General features: G+C 32.8%; 3 protein-coding genes across 3 annotated transcripts; all 3 read right to left on the bottom strand.

Annotated features, from left to right (window-relative positions):
- Positions 1 to 390: 390 nt before the first annotated feature.
- On the bottom strand, positions 391 to 1,430 carry LOC120594095 (olfactory receptor 1052). Its single transcript, XM_039852113.1, has one exon. It carries the CDS (start codon positions 1,402 to 1,404, stop codon positions 391 to 393), a length of 1,014 nt encoding a protein of 337 aa, XP_039708047.1. The 5' UTR covers positions 1,405 to 1,430.
- Positions 1,431 to 8,977: 7,547 nt separating this feature from the next.
- On the bottom strand, positions 8,978 to 9,676 carry LOC120594100 (olfactory receptor 5AS1-like). The gene has a single exon (XM_039852117.1). The coding sequence runs from the start codon at positions 9,674 to 9,676 to the stop codon at positions 8,978 to 8,980; it is 699 nt and encodes a 232-aa protein (XP_039708051.1).
- Positions 9,677 to 19,235: 9,559 nt separating this feature from the next.
- Positions 19,236 to 20,173, bottom strand: LOC120594096 (olfactory receptor 1052-like). The gene is given in 2 exon segments (XM_039852114.1): positions 19,236 to 19,786; positions 19,789 to 20,173. Coding segments are annotated over 2 exon segments (936 nt in total).
- Between the last annotated feature and the right edge of the window lie 977 nt (positions 20,174 to 21,150).

Below are 21,150 nucleotides of genomic sequence, written 5' to 3'. Positions count from 1 at the left end.
GTTCTAGACCACTCTAGTTCTGGGTTTCTTACTAATCACTCAGTTTTATAAACATACAAAGTCTACATCTTCCTTTTTTTCTTGTTACTTTTGAAAAATGCTATTTTAGTAAAAAGGTACTCCCTCCACCAAGAAGAAAGAATGTTCCATTATTTTATAAGTACTTTTACCTATGTCTTCTAACTTTTTACTATGAAACATTTTAAACTAACAGAAGAGATTCAAAGATAATACAAATTTGCAAGAATAGTTAACTATCGTTTATGGGTCAATTTGCATAAAAGTACCTCGATTATAGTTCAACATGTGATCATATCTGTGATACAATTTTCAAGAAATTATCTATGTGCAGGTTAATGTTACGTTAACAAAGCCATAGACGATATTGAGTCAAGTTAAGGTTCTCTTCCAGCATATAGACCTTTTTGCTGCATCTTTCACATCCTTATTCCTGAGGCTGTAGATCAGTGGGTTGAGCATGGGGATCACCAAAGTATAAAACACAGCAGAGACCTTCTCCTGTTCCAAGGAATACCGTGAACTTGGCTGCATGTAACTAAAGGTCACAGAGCCATAGAATAAGGTCACAGTGGTCAAGTGGGAGGCACAAGTAGAGAAGGCTTTGCGCCTCCCCTCAGCTGAACTGATTCTCTGGATGGCAATGATGATGCGGATGTAAGAGACCATGATAATAATGAAAGTGAACATTGCAATGATCCCAGAAAATACCAAAAGCAGCATCTCATTATTATGTGCATCAGAGCAAGAGAGCCTCAGAAGAGGAGGAAAATCACAGAAATAATGATTCACAATGTTAGGACCACAGAAGTCTAGTTTGAGCAAACCTATTGTGTGTGTCAGAGAGTTGATGAGGCCGCCCAAGTAAGATGCAAGGACCATCTGGATACAAACCCTTTGGATCATAATGACTGCATACAACAAGGGATTGGCTATTGCCACATAGCGATCATACGCCATCATAGACAGGAGGATGCCCTCTGTGGTTCCATACACTGCTAAAAAGAAACTCTGCAAAACACAGCCAGAAAATGTGCTGGACTTGTGTTTTGATAGGAAATTGACCAGCATCTTGGGAGCAAAGACAAAAGAGTAGCAGATATCACAAAAAGAGAGGTTGCTAAGAAAGAAGTACATTGGAGTATGAAGTTGAGCATTTAACCAGATCAGAGCAATCATTCCCCAATTACCTACCATAGTGATAAAATAAATAAAGGTAAAAAGCAGAAAGAGAGGGATCTGCAAATTTGGATTTTCCGTTAAACCTACCAGAATGAATTCCTTCACACCTGTATGATTCCAACCTGCCATGCATTCAGGTTTATTCAGCTCTTTAGCTGCAGAACAGATGATACCAGTCAGATGAAATAGTATGATTTCCTCCATGATCTGGTATCCATAATAGCAAAGACCATTGAACTTTACCCTGTAGTTAGATGAAGAAAAGAAATTAACTTCAGCAGTGGACCTTATGTGTACTAGAAAATCCACCTGTAGTGATTCAATTCATGAGAACTAGAGATTATTTTATTTCCTGCTTCTCAGTTTCCATATCCAAAAAAATTGGGGTAAGGAAACCCTCTTAGAGTACAAAACTATTAATTGATAGAACTGACATTCAAATCCAGATATGCCCCATAACATACCCCTGACTCATTCTATGACTTATGTAACTCTTTTGCTTACACGTGATACAAACTGTGGCGCTCTGTGATAGAAATTATTTCCGTATCATGTGGCTAACTAGTCTCTCTATTTTCACAGGCCGTTAATTCAGGATCCTCACTTTCATAATAGGCAATCCCCTTCCTTTCTAAATCTCAGACATCAGAACTGCCTCACCTTCTGCTCAGATTCCCCAATTCGGAGATCAGTGCCTTTGTCCTCCGAAGAGTGAAACTGGAGAAAGAAGTAGAACAAACATTTCATTTGCTATTTAATATTTAGTCCAATGAATAAATAGCAGTGCAATTTAACTTCAAAACTCTCCCCTTTTACATCTTTGTATAAGTTTACCTTCACATTTTTGGTTTTTATCAACATTAAAACAATAACCCTGAAACACCCATGTAGAGAGACAAGGTGTGAGTATGAGGTACTCAAACTATATCTATCGGATACATACAGCTTTCAAAAATGTAACCTGCCTCTTCGTTTCACTTGTTTTCTGACATTATACTAATGTATAATTGTAAAATGTTAATTTAACAATATTTTTGTTAAATATTAATAAATTAATGCATGTATGCTTTCATACATGCAATAAATGTACATTGTGCCAAGATATGTTATATTTGGTAGAGATATGCAGTGAATAAGAAAAATGTCATGCTTTCAATGAGCTTATTTTTTATTAAAAAAAATAAATACCTATTGATACACTATATATAATGATGATAAGCACTATGATCAAAAGAAGGGGAGGTGAATAGAAAATGACAGTGGGTACTCTACTATATAGTGTATTAGTTTCCTATTGCTACTATAACAAGTTACCACAAATTGATGGCTTAAAATAATAACCATATCTTTTATGCCGGGCATTGTACTAGGCATTAGAGATCACAAGAAGCATATAGGAGTTGTGCATCCATGGAACTTGAAGTCTACTGAGGTCAGGATTTGGGTAAGCTTGGGATGTAATCTTCAGGGTATTACTAAATGAAAACCAAAATCTTCATCTATGAATATATAACCTCATTATGCACAAACCGAGGTTGTATAATAGATCTTGTCTCTATATATACACAGATATAGTGTTTTGTTTTGCTTTTTTAGATCCTGTCTATATTTTAGATCAATGGCTTTAGGGAGCACAATGAATTCAAGTCTAACTTTATTCAAGGAAAGAAAAATGACTTGTTGGAAGTGACAAGAAGGTTTCTTCCTGTCAATAAAAGCAGTTTGTAAAATACAGAATTACAGTTTCATAACTTGGAAATAAGATCAATTAAAAAAAATCTTTGGAGGTGAAGGGACATTTGTATTTTTTTAATAAGAAGCTTTTTCTTCTGCACGTGTGTGTAGTGTAATGAAAACACCATCAATGGTGCGTATTAGAACAGAGAAGTTTTGAGATCCAATATAGCTCTGCCCTCGGCCTGCTGTATATTTCACCATATATAGCAAATCATAAAAAGAAACAAAAACAACATGGTTTGTATAATGTTCCCATTTATCATTTAGAGAAAAGGAAGAAAAAGCTGAGTTACAACCAATTTAACTACTATGAAGTTTCATGTGGTAGATGTGCACTAATATGATATTGATGAACAAGATTCAATGCCGGGACCCAGAAAAAACAAGTGTGATTCAAAAAACTGGCAGTAAGATTTCTAGTAACAACTTTATCTATTGAACTCATAATAAAAATATATAAATAGAGAAAAGTGTTACCAAGGATCGAGGTATGACTTTCTCCCATGATATTAGAATTACAACGAGAATACAGATTAATTCTGTCACTAAATTCAGCCCTTTTTGATATCACTCAGTGTCATCTTCCTGATTAAGAGACCACTTTAGAATATTAATAAGCGTGAATATTTTCTTAGAAAAACAATTACTGGAAATATCAGTTTTATAACCTAATGGTATGCTCAAACGCAATTTTCCAATTTTAAGATTAACGTCTTCAAATGTCAGGATGAATATGAAGTATTTGTTTAAAACATATGACGTTCCTTCACAGTAATTTATTTTTGATTTATGACTCCAAAGGGATGTTGGAAAATATATAATCATTAGTGAGGAAAGACATAGTTACTGATAAGAATACTGATGAGAAAAAACATAAAGAAAAATCACATCATTATCATGAAAAGATGAACTCAGCCAAATGCCTTTCAAAAAGCTAATAATTTTCAAAATTGTGACCTTGCCATACTATAGGTCCATAGTTGTTAACCGGAATTGAACTGCCTACCTATGTTCTTTTGAGGAGATATTCCCACAGAATATGATTATACTGACACAATATTTACAGCTGAATTTATTATTAAATATTATAAATGAATATTATATATAATTTCTTGATCATAGTACTGCTTATGTTATTATAGAATATAATATATGAATAAATATATAACTGATTAATTGTTATGTGAAATATTATGTTATACATATAAATTCACAAACATATAAGTGTACTTATACTTTAAAATACTGTATACTGGCACGGTTTATAAATAAAATGTTTACAATATAAAAGCAAAATATCAAATAACACACACAAAAAACTTAACAATAATCACATATTACAAATGTAAAAACTCACTGTCCACAGCAACAACCGTGACATACTAAAAGACCCAAAACTATTTAGCTTAGATAGTCTAATTTGAAGACGATATATTCTGATTTGAAGACTATTATATTCAGGCACACTAGAGTTGTAGTGGGAATGAGTGGCAGCTTGTTGTAACAAAAACAGTCGAGCTCTGGGAAACAAGTATGTGTGTATATGCCCAGGTATATAGAGACAAACTCAAGGAAAATAGAAAATCATTCTTAAAATATTATTATTGGAATCATAAAATAAAAATAGATGTAAAGGATTTCAAAAACTATTATATAAAATTAAAAAGAAAAGACCTTCCTTTTAGTATACCTAAAAACATTATAATTCTTCATGCCACATATTCCATTTTCCTGAGAATATCTGAAATTTCCTGTAAATATGCAAGGAGCTTAAGTTTCTGTATGAACCATGTGTTAAATACCATAAAAATACACACTCTCTCACACACAAATATTAAGTACAGATATTAAGAAAATATTGCTCATCTCACATAAAAGAACATTTGAAAGATAAATAAACAATAGATTAGGACATTTTCTGACTGTTAGGGAAAGCGCTGAAATCATATATCTGGTAACAAATTCTTTTAGTGTGGAATAACAGGAAATATCAACAGCTTTAGTAAACCTGCATTACCACTCCCTAAACATACTCACAAATAAGCCAAGTTCAGAAGAAGCAGAGTATCTCGAGAAGACCAGGTTTTCGTGGATCTTAAAGGACATATTGCTGAGAGTAGAGATTTTTTTTTATATTTGTTTCCTTTTCTTCTGGGAACAAAAACTGAAGCTCATTGAGTAGATGTGAATCTCAGATGTCCACAGGTTGGATAATTAGCATCTTTTCTGATCTCTTGAGACTGGAACTAATTAGAGCAGCAGGTCCTCTCAAGAGCTGTTCAGTAGATGCCTCTGCTTTCCTACAAAATGATGTTCCGGTCACGTATATGCTTCTCGGACTAGTGTTCAAGGGTTCTAATGGTGAAATAACTGAAGTTTCCTTCTTCCTTTAAGATAGGAACATGCATATGTGTTCTATCTATCTCACTGATTCATAATAAAAATAACATAAATTAATGCATGACATCATACTCCAAAATTTTTTACAATCATTCACATGAAAGTTTTATGAGAGATTTTAAACACACACGTACAGAATTAATTGAACTATATGCACTCCTTTGGACTTATTTATGTTAAAACCTCTGTCTTTCTTCTCTATAATAATTCGATAGGCATCCTCGAGCTGTGGACAGTGGGATTATTTTGCATAATTTCACATAGGTTTATTAGCTCTTTACATAATTTTGTAGTTAGCTCTCTTCAATCGTACAAATAATATAGGCATTATTTGTGTGTTTGGAAAAGGGTAGGAGATGGTTTTGTTAAGTTCTGTTGTTAATCTGTTAGCCTGTCTTAGGTATATTAGCATAAAAATAGAGTAAGTTGTAATATATGCAGAGAAATAAAATAATGAAATCTTGTGTCAATCTAAACATTGTACAAAATTTAAAGAATTATGACAACATTATTATATAGTTCTAAAGATCCTGATAGAACAATATTACGTGCCTTTAGATACAGGATGGAAAATATTGCCATGTTATAAGAGAACGAACTTAGTTAGAACTGATACCAATGGAGAGTTATGAATTATGGCATGTCTTCATCATATATAACAATGTTGGCAGCTTAATAAGAGAAGTTAGATTCCCAATTAATACTCACTATCATTCTCTATCTTTATGCTAACAATGTGGCGAGTATTATCTCATGTGTTTCAAGAAAATATTTTTTAATCTGAGAAAAAATATTTATGGATGTATTCCTTTGGAGATAAATATTTATTATATCTTTAATTATGACGTACAAATGATTTTGTCTGATGTCACTAGAAAAATTGATATTTTTCAACTCATGCCATAAAGTTCCTTTGCACCAAACCTCCAATTCTCAATTAAGAGCAATAAAGTTGTAGAGTTGTCACACAGACTTCCTTATGACTTGAATTAAATGCAGATATTTTTAGAGAAGGAAAATCAGTTTTAGTTTTTAAGTTTGTGTATTGCATTATTTTTATGACTAGAATGTAATATAGCTTCTCAGCATTTTCTCTCTCTGCCCATAGACAGAAGCAAAAAAATAAATCTGCTTACATGTAATTGTAAGAAATATCCTAATTTATTATAATTTTCTCTCAACCATGGCCTACTTCATAAAACATATATATTCAGCTGTGCTTCTACATGTTTGTTTTTGTTAAATTTATATGGTAATTTTCTCTGGTTATGGGTATTATCAAAGTAGATCGCAAAACATAGATATTAAGAAAATAATGCAGAACAAAATTAAGAAAATGACATCTGAAGTCTTGTTACAAAATATTATTCTGATTTAGCTTCAAACAATGTCCTCACTCAAATGGTTTCATTTGCCATATGGACAAAGAAATAACATTGATCATATTTAGTGATTCTCTCCTAGTGATAATTTTGCCTTTGTGAGAAAATATGGCAAACTTTGTATACATTTTGGTAATCATATTAGGTTGAATGTTACTAGTATCTAGTGAATAGATACTCAGGAGGCTGCTGAACACCTTAAAATGTACAAGGTAATCCTGTCCCTTGCCCCGCGCTCCTATTTCCAAATGAAGTATTATCCCAAAACGTCAACACTGCTACTTTTAGAAACTCTGGGATAAATAAACTCATAACAATTTTATGCTTACAAACACATTGTAGTTTCCTTATTTTAAAACAACTTCTTTTGGAAAACAAAAAATATGTCTTAGATTAAATGGGTCTCTATTAAGGAAGCTGATGTGCATCTTCATGCAAACTTGTGTCCATGAAGACAATGGAAAGATGATTAGAAGTCAGTTCTTTTTATGATAGTCTCATCCATGTTTTTTAAAGAGAGTACACTAAAATTAAAAGAGCAATTCGAATCCCCAATCCATTTCAGAAGCTACTCAAAAAAACAAGAACGAATAAATGGCATATTACTCTATACTCTGACAAAGTCTTCATAATGAGGCAAATGTTTTATCATGATGAAGAGTCACTAAGTTGAACACTGGATTCCAGTGTTTTTGCTCTGTGGCAACGTCTCACATCATTTGGAAAGCCTCACAGATATTTTTCAATGCCTAATCTCTCGGGAGTCAAAACCTGATTATTGCCTTAAATTTAAGTAGTGGTAAAATACTGAATAATTATGTGCCATTACATTGTTACAGGCACTGTGTCAGAGCTTTACACACACAGTATTCTAGGAGATTTACACATATATGATTATTTAATTCTCAAATCATACATATACTAGTAGCTTTACATGTATTCATTCATTTAAACCTCCAAATGATCCATTTCATTGCACAGTGTCTAATTATCTCCATCTGCAGGGTTATATCAGAATAAAATAATCCAGCCATTTATTTTCATAATAACTAAAAACTGCACACTATATATTCACGTGTATACAATTTACTCCTTCAATTTTGTTCACATAAAACAAAAAGAAAATGAAGACTGAAAGATCAAACGCAACTACAGAAGATATCTGCTAATTTGATCATTGAAATTGATCCCAGAGAAAGAAATGCATATACTTTCGACTGGTTTACATTGTTAATTTGTAGAATAAAATGATCAGAGCAATTTTTCACCTTTTCTTGAAGATAGAGCTTTAAAGATTATGTCAGTAACGTGTGTGCAAATAGTAATGTATATTTTACAATCTTGATGATCTTTATAAAGTTAGTTGGTTTTCATATGTACCCACTGTAAATGGAAGAGTAGGGGATCTCTTATACGAATAAACTAGCCCACAGAGAAACCATGTATATAACTTCACTCCTTTAATATAAAAGGCTTTTGCTATGTGATTGATATCTAATTTTCTGAAAGTTAGTGAAACCACCATTGTCATTATGAGTAATATCAAATTTCCTTGATGGTATATGTTCTGTAAGTACAGAACCTACACGAATTATCCCAAACAGAAAACTAGATTTTTCTCACTTATCTATACATTTATCTATCTATCCATCCATCCATGCATCCATCCGTCCATCACCAATCCATCCATTCATCCATTCATTAGTCCATCCATCCATTTATCCATCTATTTATTCATCCATTAAACACACATGCAGTGAGGATGTGCCATATACCAAATGCTCAGAAGTATTAAAAAATAAACCAAAATATACTCCCTGCCATCACAGAGCTTCCAATATGGGTGCGCTAATAAACATTTCAATGTATACCTTCAATACAACATGAAAAAGCATACAATGAATCACAGTACAAAGCTTTTTAAGAACACTAATTGGAGAACAATTAATATTATTTATTTTAATTCAGGAATGTTTCATGGAGTAGAAGAATTTTGGAGAGAACATTTCTGTCAGATAGGACAAGAGCACTTTAAAGTACTGATGATGAAAATTTGTCTTTATTTCTGGAAAATGGAGATCATTTAAAAATAGTTGATATATGTGGTATTCATGACATAGTGTTGTTAATGAGATTGGAAAGGCAGATTATACTTTAAATATTTTTCAGCGATTCAAATTCTTATTCATTTGAAAGCTGGTTTCTTTTAAATCGTTTTTCCAGGGCATTTTTTACATCTTTGTTTCTTAAGCTATAGATTATTGGGTTAAACATGGGGAAAAAAAGAATACAGTATAAAACACTGCAACTACTTTATCGGTGTTTGAGGAATAGCTGGTGGTAGGACATGAGTACATAAACAAGAGTGTTCCATAGAATAAGGTGACCGCTATGATATGGGAAGTAGAGGTAGAGAATGTTTTGCTTCTGCCATCTGAAGACTTGATGGTCAAAACAGTGATAAGGATACAAAACTGAGACATAAATATGACCATGAAAGTGCTGGTCTGGATGAAGCCACACAAGGCAAAGAGCAGAAGCTCATTGATAGGGTATCTGCACGCCAAAAGAGGTGGAATATCACAGAAAAAAATGAAACGGTCGCTAATATAGGAGCCACAAAATGGCAGCCTGAATGTGAGGCAGACATGGACCATTGACGTCCTACTTCCACTGAAGTATGCTGACACAATGAAGCAGATACAAACTCTCCTAGACATCAGTGTAGGATAGAGCAATGCGTTACAGATGGCTACATAGCGGTCATACCCCATCGCTGCCAGAATAAGGCACTCAGCATCAGCAAAATAGCAAAAGAAAAACATTTGTAGTGCACAACCATAGGGAGAGATGCTTTCTCTCCCTATGGTTGTTAAAAAACTCACCAGCATTTTAGGGGTGATCGATGTAGAATAGCAGCTGTCTAAGAACGACAAGTAGCTGAGCAAATAATACATGGACCTTTGCAGTTTTGAATCAATATTAAACCCACATTTCCCACCACAGTTAGTATATATGCTATGAGAAATATCAGGAATAATGTGATTCTGAAAGGTAGACAATCCGTGAGTCCAACAAGTTGGCATGGTATAATTGCTCTCCAATAACTCCTTGGTTTTCTTGTTTTTCTCATCCAAAATAAATGGTGTCAGAATAGGTGAGTGGACTTGAGTGATCAATGAACCAAAAATGTCTTTGCTCTCCTTTCTAAGGAAGCAGATAGAAAGATAATAAATCCAATTATGGCATAGTCTGTTACATATTTGGTTTGTTTTCACTTTTGTCATTTTCTTTAAAAGAAGTAAATAGAAATGATCATTGAACCAGAGGATGTTATCCACAGGTGGTGTACCGAATTACAGTAACTCTTTAAAGCTATGAACATTAAGAGATGATATTAGTTCCTATCAAGATGACATTAGTTCCTTTCATGTGGCTCAGTTGACAAGACCTGCTAGAATTATGAGAATCGGCAAAATTCTTAGTTAGAGTCTAAGGTCTATTTTTCCAATCCTAAAATCACCTTCCTCCATGTAAAGAAAAGAAGAGTTGAAAAAAATGCTAGAAGAATCCACTCACAGGTAAACTAGGAAAGTCCACAGAAGAATGTCCATGTACTTGGGAGGAATTTTAACATAAAGGTTAAGAGCACAGTAGTTACAGAAGAGATGATGGTTCAAATCTTAGCTTTGTTACTTACTGATCGTGTAGTCGATAAAGTTATTGAACCACTTCTTGATGGTTAGAGGAATAAACAAGTAGATATTCGTAAAACATTTATGCAACTGGTACATAATAAACACTAATATGTGTGTTTATTAGATGATATTTATTAAAACAAAGAAATTGACCTTTGTGTTCTTTTTTAATTGCATATTCAATAGCTTGAAAGACCCATTTGGTTGTCTCAAAATTCTTCTTCTCTTTAGCATCATAGATACATGATCTGTGCTATAAAAAAGCCATCGTGGTCATGTGCGTGCACATTCTATTTAAATGCATTGTTTGTTAGTAATAAATCTTCTACATATGCCTTAAAATTATTTCTTTCTTCTGTAGGTTCATGTATCTTTCTTATTTCTGAGTTATGACAATGTCTGGTGTGAGCTCTCAGTTACATTAAGTGTTTTGAGGAACTACTGCATCTCTACAGTTATTAATGGACTTATAAACTGGGACTGTATGGAAAAATATGTATTATACATCGGGAAGGAGAAATAACCATGAAAAATAAACAGAATGGGTGCAAATAAAAATAAGTTATAGTGGGATGGAATATTCATCAAATGTTCCAAGATTTGTAATGTTAAAAATAGTATGAGAAACACTTAGTGTTTCACGTTATAAGCTTCTAAAAAAGGACGCTTGGGGATTGATTAGTACTGATCAGCAATTCTGAGAGTTTCTTTGTATTTGTAGATAAATTCGAAGACAATCGATGTAATGAGTCTTCTAGGTCATAAAAACAGTATATCTCCCCATTTGCATAGTTTTTTTTATATCTGTTATCATTATTTTGTTGCATACGATATTTTATTTGTATAGAGTTCTTATACATATTTCATTATAATTACCCCTATGGATTTCCTGTTTTGATGCTATTAGTGGTGATTTTTAAATTTAAAATTTTGAACTTAAGTGCTATTTGTTTCCTCTTTCTAAACTTTATTTTTTTCTTACTTGTTTTCTTTTTTGCCTTATTGTGCTGTTAGAGGTATCAGTGCCACGTGCAGCGTTTCCTGTAGAGTTTTATAGATGCCCTTATTCAAATTCAGGAAGTTCTATTCTGTTTTTAATTTCCTGACCTATTTTGTTTCAAATAAATGCTGAATTATATCAAATAATTTTTTGTCTATCCTCTGTGATTATTATTTATTTTTCTTTTTTAGAATTATAATATACTGAATTGCACTGATTTATTTTTGAATGTTAAATATTCATTAAAGGTTATTTAGGGCAAATCCTATTTGCTAATGATTTCTTATTTTTTTCATCAAAGTGTGTGTGTTTATATATAGGTATATGTGTATATATATATCTATATATATGTATATATATCAACATATATATGCATATATATAAATGCTATAATTGCAAAAGCAAGAGAAAGCTAACAGTCTTTAAATGAGTACCAACTGCTGAATAAGGGGCTAGGTATTTACAGATGTTATCCCAATCCTCACAAGAATCTGATGAAGTGGGCAACTATTATTTATAATTTAAAATTTAATAAGAAGAAAAATAAATAAGGAGCTCAAAGACTCACAGTTGTGAAATGACAAAAATAACATTCAAATCCAAGTGGCCTGAGTCATAATACTTATTTCAGTCTAGTCACTCAGATAATTGAGAAACAAAAAAACGAAAAAAGCAGGGTGCCTTGTATTCTTTTCAATAACATTAAGCTTATACTTTAGAATTCTTTCACATAACTAAATGCTTTAAAGTATATTTAAATAGCTCATAGAAATCATAGCCTTTACAGGGGATGTTATTTGCCAGTGTAATCTAAGGATTTTGTTGTTCTTGTTATTTTTTAATGAAATATCTCCCAGTGTAGAAGACATATATTATGTTGTAACTGGCTGCATTACAGTCAAATATGTTACCGTCCTTCATCTTTCTCATTTAAAATAAACCGTCAAACCATATCACTGGAATGAAAGTAATTGCTCATCCAAAGTCCTCCTGTGGGTGGCGATTATCATGGGGTAGTGTAGTGTCCCACTTACCGCAGGCTCACAGGCTAGAAGATAAATACTCACTCTTTATATGACCTATTTGTAAATTCTTAAAAGAAATAGTGTCAGTGTCTTCTACAAAATTCTACAATTCAAAATTCCAGATGGTACTGAGGTAAGTGAATGATCCTCTGAAGCATAGACAAATGGCTGATATGAGTATAATACAGATAATGTTACCTTAGATGTCATGTAGTTAAACAGACCTACTGCAGGCTGAAGAAGTGGATAGGGGATAGTGAGGACATATCCTGACCTTAATTTACCCATGACAGTTTCCAAAAGTCACTACCTGATTCATTAGGCTCCTTACTGCCACAAGGGGAAGGCTGACTATACCTATTTTGTAATTTTGGGAAATTTAATGATTTAGTCTATTTGAGCCAGCAAAATTCAGTAAACTAAACCTCTGTCAGGAAGCCAAACCTCAGTTTCCTTGAGCACATACATGTAGTCACATACAGCATGCTTAATTTGTGTCCGTTCCTTGTTTTGTCTGCAGATAAATTATGCTCAGAGACTGACTGTTGCATAATGTATTTAACACAAGTCCACTTCAGGAATTGTAATTTATAACAAAAATATTTCACAAGCAAATAGCATACAGGATGACGTCTTTTAATAAGTCGACAGTGAAATAGCATGCTATAAACTACAGATAGACTGATTATACTACTGTTCTAAGAAAAGAGGAGATAGAAGAAATAAAGTCCAACTTTAGTTGAGGTGTACCTTTCTACAATTTGTTCTTGGAAAAGTCAGCTTAGCCAAACATGAACTGACACATAGCTGCCAGCACTAATTAATGTCCCTTGTTGCTAGTGCTTTTGGCAGTGAGCTGAATATGTGTCTGACTTATGTCCCAAGACTTACACTTAGAAAAGAGTGTGTATATCCACAAACATACATGAACAAAAATGCTCTTTTATTATTTTTCTAGACTTATTTGCAGGCTACGTTCTTCTCTAATTTCAAATACAAGTGGTTATTGTGAATATCCCCATTTTGCACCCAAAATCAATCATGGGTGTGATAATGCTGGATATCTTATCATTAACATTAACTATAATATTGTCGTAGGTATTTAAATTCTACAAATATTTTGCTGAGTTTTTATCATTAGATTTTAAAATTTATAAAAATTTTAAAGCATTTTTATGTTTCCTCTGTTAGACCAATTTAAACTATACTCTTTTGCTAGAATAAGCCCCTCACGTCAGAATTTTGGCTTCTCTGGAATAACATATACTAGCCTGTAATTACCTCTTTACGTAACATCCTTTTCAGGATTTAAAATCAATCTTTTAGTGGTCCTACAAAATTAGTTGTTATTCTTTCTTTCTTTTCTCTCTTAAAGAATTTCAGAATGATATTCCTTATTGCCTATATATCAGGAGTTTTCTTTTAGAATATGTTTTATCATTATAAACTCAATATCTAAAATGTATTTAGAATTATTTAGATATTCTAATTTTACTTGTTTCTCAAGAAACTTTTTATTTTATATAAGATCTCATCTTATGAACTTTTTAATTGTTATAAAATCTCTAATGATATTCTCTTTTTCATTTATGGTAACAGCAATTTGTGTTTAGTGTTATTTTTCTTGATGAGCTTTGCTAAAATTTCATTATTTTGTTATCCTTTTAAAAGAATGATTGTTGATTTTCATTCATTATGTAATTTTTATTTTATTTTTATGTTCTATTTTTATTTAGTTTCTACTTACTTTCTTCTATTTATTTGAAAAATATTATAAACTTTGCATTGTGATCTTTTAAAATATAGAATATTTATGAGTTTGTTGAATAATATCCAACCATGTGAAGATCGATTCCTTGGCTTTTTGTCATCCACTTAAAGTTAAAATCCACTGTAATCAGAGAATACACTTTATATTATTTCAATTATTGAAATTCGTTTTATGACACACATGTCATCAATTTTTAAATGTTCCATGTGTATTTTAGAGAATTAGTGTTTTGTAGTTTCATAATGTTCAATGTATTTCTACCAAGTCAGTTAAATGGCTCATGCCATAATTTTATTTTTATCAACTCTTATCTGTCCATTACCCAGAGAGCTATTTTAAATCCTCCAGCAATATCTGTGAAATTTATCTCACTTTCATCAGCTTCCTGATAAGTATTTTGAAGCCAATTATTAGGTAAATACAAATTTAAGATTCTTTCTATTTTACCACAAAAAAATACTTTTTTAAATGATAATAATTTCTCCTTAAAGTTTGATTTTTCAGGTGTGAATATACTGACACCAGTTTCCTCTACATACATTTGTATGGTATAAATTTTTCCATCTTTTTACTTTTAATTTGTCTGGTCCTTGAATTTCTTATCAAAAGCATATATTTGCTTCTTTTTTTAAGTCCACTCTAGTGGCTCTCAACGTAGACAATATTGCACCCCCATCTCCCAAGGCATATCTGACAATGTCTAGATACCTCTTTGGTTATCAAAGAGTTAACAAACAATGAACAGGCCGACCTCTACAACAGAAAATCATCTAGCCCAAAAGAGCACTAGCTAAGGTTTAAAAACCCTAATTTAGTTTGCCAATCTTCATTTTTGTATGTAAATGTTAGCATAGCTCATTCTGCATGGGGCATCTCACTATCAGATGTATGTTTTTTCTTCTGAATTTCATTTCTTCCTTGTGTACCAGTAAATTAATCAAGATTTTACACTACATTTTATCTTATTTATTGGAGTCTTTTATCTAGGCATTTTGAAATCTCATTTTGATGGCAGGAGAAATTGTAATATATCTTTTCCTTATCAGAAACTTTTTAAAATCGATAACTTATCACATGTAACACTAGAAGAAACTTTGAACATTTTATCTCTTTTTGCCATTTATGTTATTTTTGTCCTATTTTGTCCTTCTCCGTATGTTCTTATTTCCTTAGAAAATCATTTTTGATATGGCTGTAATCAGTAAATATCCTTTTAAAAAATTTATTTTTCATTATAGTTCACATACAGCATTATATTTGTGTCAAGTGTACTTCATAGTGATTTGACATTTATATACCTAACAAAATGATTACCACAAGTCTGGTAACTGTCACTTTACATAGTTATTATAATATTATTGACTCTATACATCTTTGTGACTTATTTTATAACTTGAAGTTTGTACTTGTTAATCAGTCAGTATTCTTTAAAATTGTTTATATATTTACCCTTGTGGATGTTTTTCTTCATCATGTTCTGTATTTACATTGAGATAATTTCTTTTTGCTTAAAAATTTTTTCACTGTCTTATTATATAGTCTGAAAGGTTCTCTCAGTGTATTTTTTTTTAAATAATGTCTTTATTTTTTCTGTGTATTTTTGAAGAATATTTTCCCCTGAGCATAGAATATTATACACTTACTTTATTTTTCTTGCATACTTTAAAAATGTCAATGCATTTGCCCAACATTTTATAATTTCTTTGAAAAGGTGACCGAAATCTTAACTGTTGTTCCATTGACCATAAAGTGCCTATGTAAGGGTTTCTACATACTTTTTGACTTGGGGTATTCTTCCCTTTTTAAATAGTTTGTTGAATACTTATCACTTTAGAATAAAATTAGAGATTTTATCATAAAATACTTCTTTTATTCGTTGTCTTTTTTTCTAGAATATTAATTACATGTATTTCATACCATTTGATTGGGTCACATGTCTCCTGTGCTCTACTTTATCTTCTAATTTTTTTTTTTCCTGTCTCACAGTTTAATTTATAGTGGAGAGTGTTTGAGATTATGAGTCCTGTCTAATGCTTTATCTGATATGCTTTAAATCCTTTCTGTGAATTCTTATTTTTAACTTTTGTGGAATGTATTTTTTCTTTTCAGAATGTCATTTGTTCCTTTTTTTTTAAAGTAACTTTAAAGGTATAATTGATGTAAAAAAAAAACTGCACATATTTAATACAGAGAATTTAATGTATTTGGACAAGTGCATACACCCATGAAACCATAACCACAATTAAGTTTAAAGATATATTGATCACCTCTAAAAATTTCCTCATGTCTCTTTCTTTCGGTTTGTTTTATTTTATTTTATTTACTGGGGAGATAGTTAATTAAATTATGTAGATTTCAATTGAATGATACATCATATCTACATGGCATTGTGTGTTCGTCACCTCAAGCCAAGTCTTCTGTCACCATAAATTTGACCCTTTTACCCTCTTCTACCTCCCTCCATTCCTTTTCTCTCTAGTACCCTTCATACTGTTATTAGTGTTTATGAGCTTTTGTCTATTTATCTTATTTGTTCATTTGTTGCTTTCAGTTTTATATTCCACATATGAGTGAAACCATACAGCTCTCCACTTTTTCTACCTGCCTCTTTTTATTAATATGATATTCCCAAGATCCATTCATGTTGTCGCAAAAGGTAGCATTTCATCTTTTCCTATGGCTATCTAGTATTTCGTTGTGTTGTAGGAACACTTAACATGAGATCTCACCTTTTAACAAATGTTTAACTACACAAAAGAGTATTGCTAACTACGAATAGCATGTTATACAGCAGATCTCTAGAACTTATTCATCTTGCTGAATTCAACTTTATTCTCATTGAACAGCTTCCCATTTCTCTCTCCCTCACAGAGAGATAGCTGCACACTTATGTCCACCCCATTATTATTCACAATAGCCACGATATAAAAACAACCTAAATATCTATCATCCAATGAATGGATAAAAACAATGTGGTATATTCATAGAGGAAAGTATTATTCAACCTTTAAAAAGAGAGGAATTCTGCCATTTGAGATACAGTGGGTGAACCTAGAAGGTATTATGTAAGTGAAATAAGCAAGTCATAAAAAAGACAAATACTGTGTGATTCCATTTATAAGAAATTGCTGAAATAGTAAATTCATAGAAGCAGAGGCTAGAATGATCCTGTTTAAATTTATTAATCCCTCTTGAAATATTTCAACTTAACCATTTTCTTTTTATCAATCTTATTTAAAATATTAAACATAATATTTTTTGAAGTCTTTTTCATACTCCAGCATGTACCTCTTCTATGGTACAGCTTATATTTTGTGTTTTCTTATTTTTTATACATTCTGGCATTTACATGTAATTAAAACCTTCATAGTAACTGGAGGTGACATTACTTTATACAGGGGAGGGTTTCACTATCCTGAAAAGGCATGAAGAATGACACTGATTATGTTAATTTAATTATAAAGTGGACTTCCGGTTTTCTTATGCATGGCCCTGTTTCAGGAGTATAGATTTCCCAAAAAGTTAATTAAGAGCTGAGACTCTCTCTCTAGCCCTTAAACAATGTAGGAAAAGCAGTTTTAATTCTTTGAAATTTGGAATTTAGCCTCCAGCTCTACACCTCTTCAAATTGTAGTGAATATCTAGAGGGGACTGCTGGCCTTGCATGTAATACGGGCTTTTACCTCTGGATGGACATTACTATCCAAGCACCAAGAGGCGGGGAAAGATATCACTCTTTCCAACTCATTCTGAATCTCTAGAGTCAGTAATCATCTTCCAGTTCTGTGGAAAGAAAATTCTAGCTCTTTTGTGCTTGACTGAAATCACAATTAAAATCTTTCAAGTGTATTGAGAAGAAAACCTACATTATATTTATTTCTCGCTCCTCTCTCTGGTAACACTGTGTGTCTTCTAAACACAGCAAGAGTGTGGGAGACTGCCTCTGTGGCCCAAATCAGCTTCTTACACTCTCCACCCCCGACCCCTTTCTACTTCCAGTAGGGAAAAACGGCTGTGTGTACACACTTCTATATAATCTAGTTCATCTTGTCTTTCTACATAACTGGTTACAGGTCCACTGTTTTCTCTTTCCCTCAGAGCAGTCACAAGGCACAAGTTCAGAATCAGTTGCTCCTTGGTAGATCACAGTCTTTAATTGTTGTATTGTTTGAGACATGGCTAAAAGCTCCTCTTTACTTCAACAAGTTCTCCACTTAAGTCTGTCCATCTATCTATAGTCTGTTATATATTTATCTAACATCTACCTATCTATCTATCTATCTATCTATCTATCTATCTATCTATCTACCTACCTATCTATCTATCATCTATCATGTATTTATCTATCTATCATCTTCATCATCAATCTACCATCTATCATTTATCTACCACCAATTATCTGCCTGTTCTTACATCTATTATTTGGCCTCAGGCCTGCTCAGGCTCAAATATGGCTGAAGCTCTCAAAGAAATGAAACCATGTCTGGTGCAGCCGGCAAAATATCTGCCCAGAGCTCCACTGATTCCACTGAAAGCTAATAGATCCCTTCATGCATGAAGTCTGTATTTTCAAGGATGCCCTGAATCACTGAGATAAAGTCAACTCACCTCTCCATGTCTACATTTCTCTGAGTTCTAAACCACTCTAGTTCTGCGTTTCTTAATAATCACTCAGTTTTATAAACATACAAAGTCTATATCTTCCTTTTTTTCTTGTTACTTTTGAAAAATGCTGTTTTAGTAAAAAGCTACTAACTCCATCAAGAAGAAAGAATGTTTCATTATTTTATAAATACATTTACCTATGTCTTCTAACTTTTTACTTTGAAACATTTTAAACTAACAGAAGTGATTCAAAGATAATACAAATTTGCAAGAATAGTTAAATATCGTTTATGTGTCAATTTGCAAAAAAGTACCTCGATTATAGTTTTACATGTGATCATATCTGTGATATGATTTTCAAGAAATTATCTATGTGCAGGTTAATGTTACGTTAACAAAGCCATAGACGATATTGAGTCAAGTTGAGGTTCTCTTCCAGCATATAGACCTTTTTGCTGCACCTTTCACATCCTTATTCCTGAGGCTGTAAATCAGTGGGTTGAGCATGGGGATCACCAAAGTATAAAACACAGCAGAGACCTTCTCTTGTTCCAAGGAATACCGAGAACTTGGCTGCATGTAACTAAAGGTCACAGACCCTTAGAATAAGGTCACAGTGGTCAAGTGGGAGGCACAAGTGGAGAAGGCTTTGCTCCTCCCCTCAGCTGAACGAATTCTCTGGATGGCAATGATGATGCGGATGTAAGAGAGCATGATGATAATGAAAGTGAACATTGCAATGACCCCAGAAAATACCAAAATCAGCATCTCATTATTATGAACATCAGAGCAAGAGAGCCTCAGAAGAGGAGGAAAGTCACAGAAATAATGATTCACAATGTTAGGACCACAGAAGTCTAGTTTGAGCAAACCTATTGTGTGTGTCAGAGAGTTGATGAGGCCACCCAAGTAAGATACAAGGACCATCTGGATACAAACCCTTTGGGTCATAATGACTGCATACAACAAGGGTTGGCTATTGCCACATAGCGATCATACGCCATCATAGACAGGAAGATGCCCTCTGTGGTTCCATACACTGCAAAAAAGAAACTCTGCAAAACACAGCCAGAAAATGTGCTGGACTTGTGTTTTGATAGGAAATTGACCAGCATCTTGGGAGCAAAGACAGTAGAGTAGCAGATATCACAGAAAGAGAGGTTGCTAAGAAAGAAGTACATTGGAGTATGAAGTTGAGCATTTAACCAGATCAGAGTGATCATTCCCCAATTACCTACCATAGTGATAAAATAAATAAAGGTAAAAAGCAGAAAGAGAGGGATCTGCAAATTTGGATTTTCCGTTAAACCTACCAGAATGAATTCCTTCACAACTGTATGATTCCAATCTGCCATGCATTTAGGTTTATTCAGCTCTTTAGCTGCAGAACAAGGTGATATCACTCAGATGAAATAGTATGATTTCCTCCATGATCTGGTATCCATAATAGCAAAGACCAATGAGCTTTACCCTGTAGTTAAGTGAAGAAAAGAAATTAACTTCAGCAGTGAATCTTATGTGTACTAGAAAATCCACCTGTAGTGATTCAATTCATGGGAACTAGAGATTATTTTATTCCCCGCTTCTCAGTTTCCATATCTAAAAAATTGGAGTAAGGAAACCCTCTTAGAGTACAAAACTCTTAATTGATAGAGCTGACATTCAAATCCAGATAGGCCCCATACCAAACCCCTGATTCATTCTGTGACATATAAGTCTTTTGTTTACATGTGATACAAACTGTAGCCCTCTGTGATAGAAATTATTTCCTTATCATGTGGCTAACCGGTCTCTCCATTTTCACAGGCAGTTAACTCAAGATGCTCGCTTTCATAATACGCAATCCCCTTCCTTTCTAAATCTCAGACATAGGAACTGCCTCCCTTTCTGCTCAGATTCCCCAATTCCATAACAGCGTCTGTGCCCTCGGAAGCGTTGAAACTGGAGAAAGAGGTAGAACAATTTTTCATTTGCTATTTAATATTTATACCAATCAAAAAATAGCAGTGCAATTTACTTGAAAACTCTCCCCTTTTGCATCTTTGTATAACTTTACATTCATATCTTTAGTTTTTATCAACATTAAAACAAGAACCCTAAAATACTCATGTAGAGAGACTAGGTGTGAGTGTGAGGACATTAAACTATATATATCAGATGCATCCAGCTTTCAAAAATGTAGGCTGCCTCTTTGTTTCACTTATTTTCTGACATTATACTAATGTATAATGGTATAATGTTAATTTAACTATATTTTAGTTAAATATTAATAAATTAATGCATATATGCTTTCATGCATTCAATAAATGTATATTACTACTCTGTGACAAAT

This window comes from Pteropus medius, unplaced genomic scaffold (assembly GCF_902729225.1).
Source record: "Pteropus medius unplaced genomic scaffold, Ma_sr-lr_union100, whole genome shotgun sequence".
Lineage (NCBI taxonomy): Eukaryota > Metazoa > Chordata > Mammalia > Chiroptera > Pteropodidae > Pteropus > Pteropus medius.
The sequence above is the reverse complement of the archived record's forward strand: the minus strand, read 5'-3'. Positions and strand labels throughout refer to the sequence as shown.

What these genes read in the sequence shown, in the direction of transcription:
- LOC120594095 (XM_039852113.1), bottom strand. Translation starts at nt 1,404, where the DNA reads ATGGAGGAAATCATACTATTTCATCTGACTGGTATCATCTGTTCTGCA.
- LOC120594100 (XM_039852117.1), bottom strand. Translation starts at nt 9,676, where the DNA reads ATGTATTATTTGCTCAGCTACTTGTCGTTCTTAGACAGCTGCTATTCT.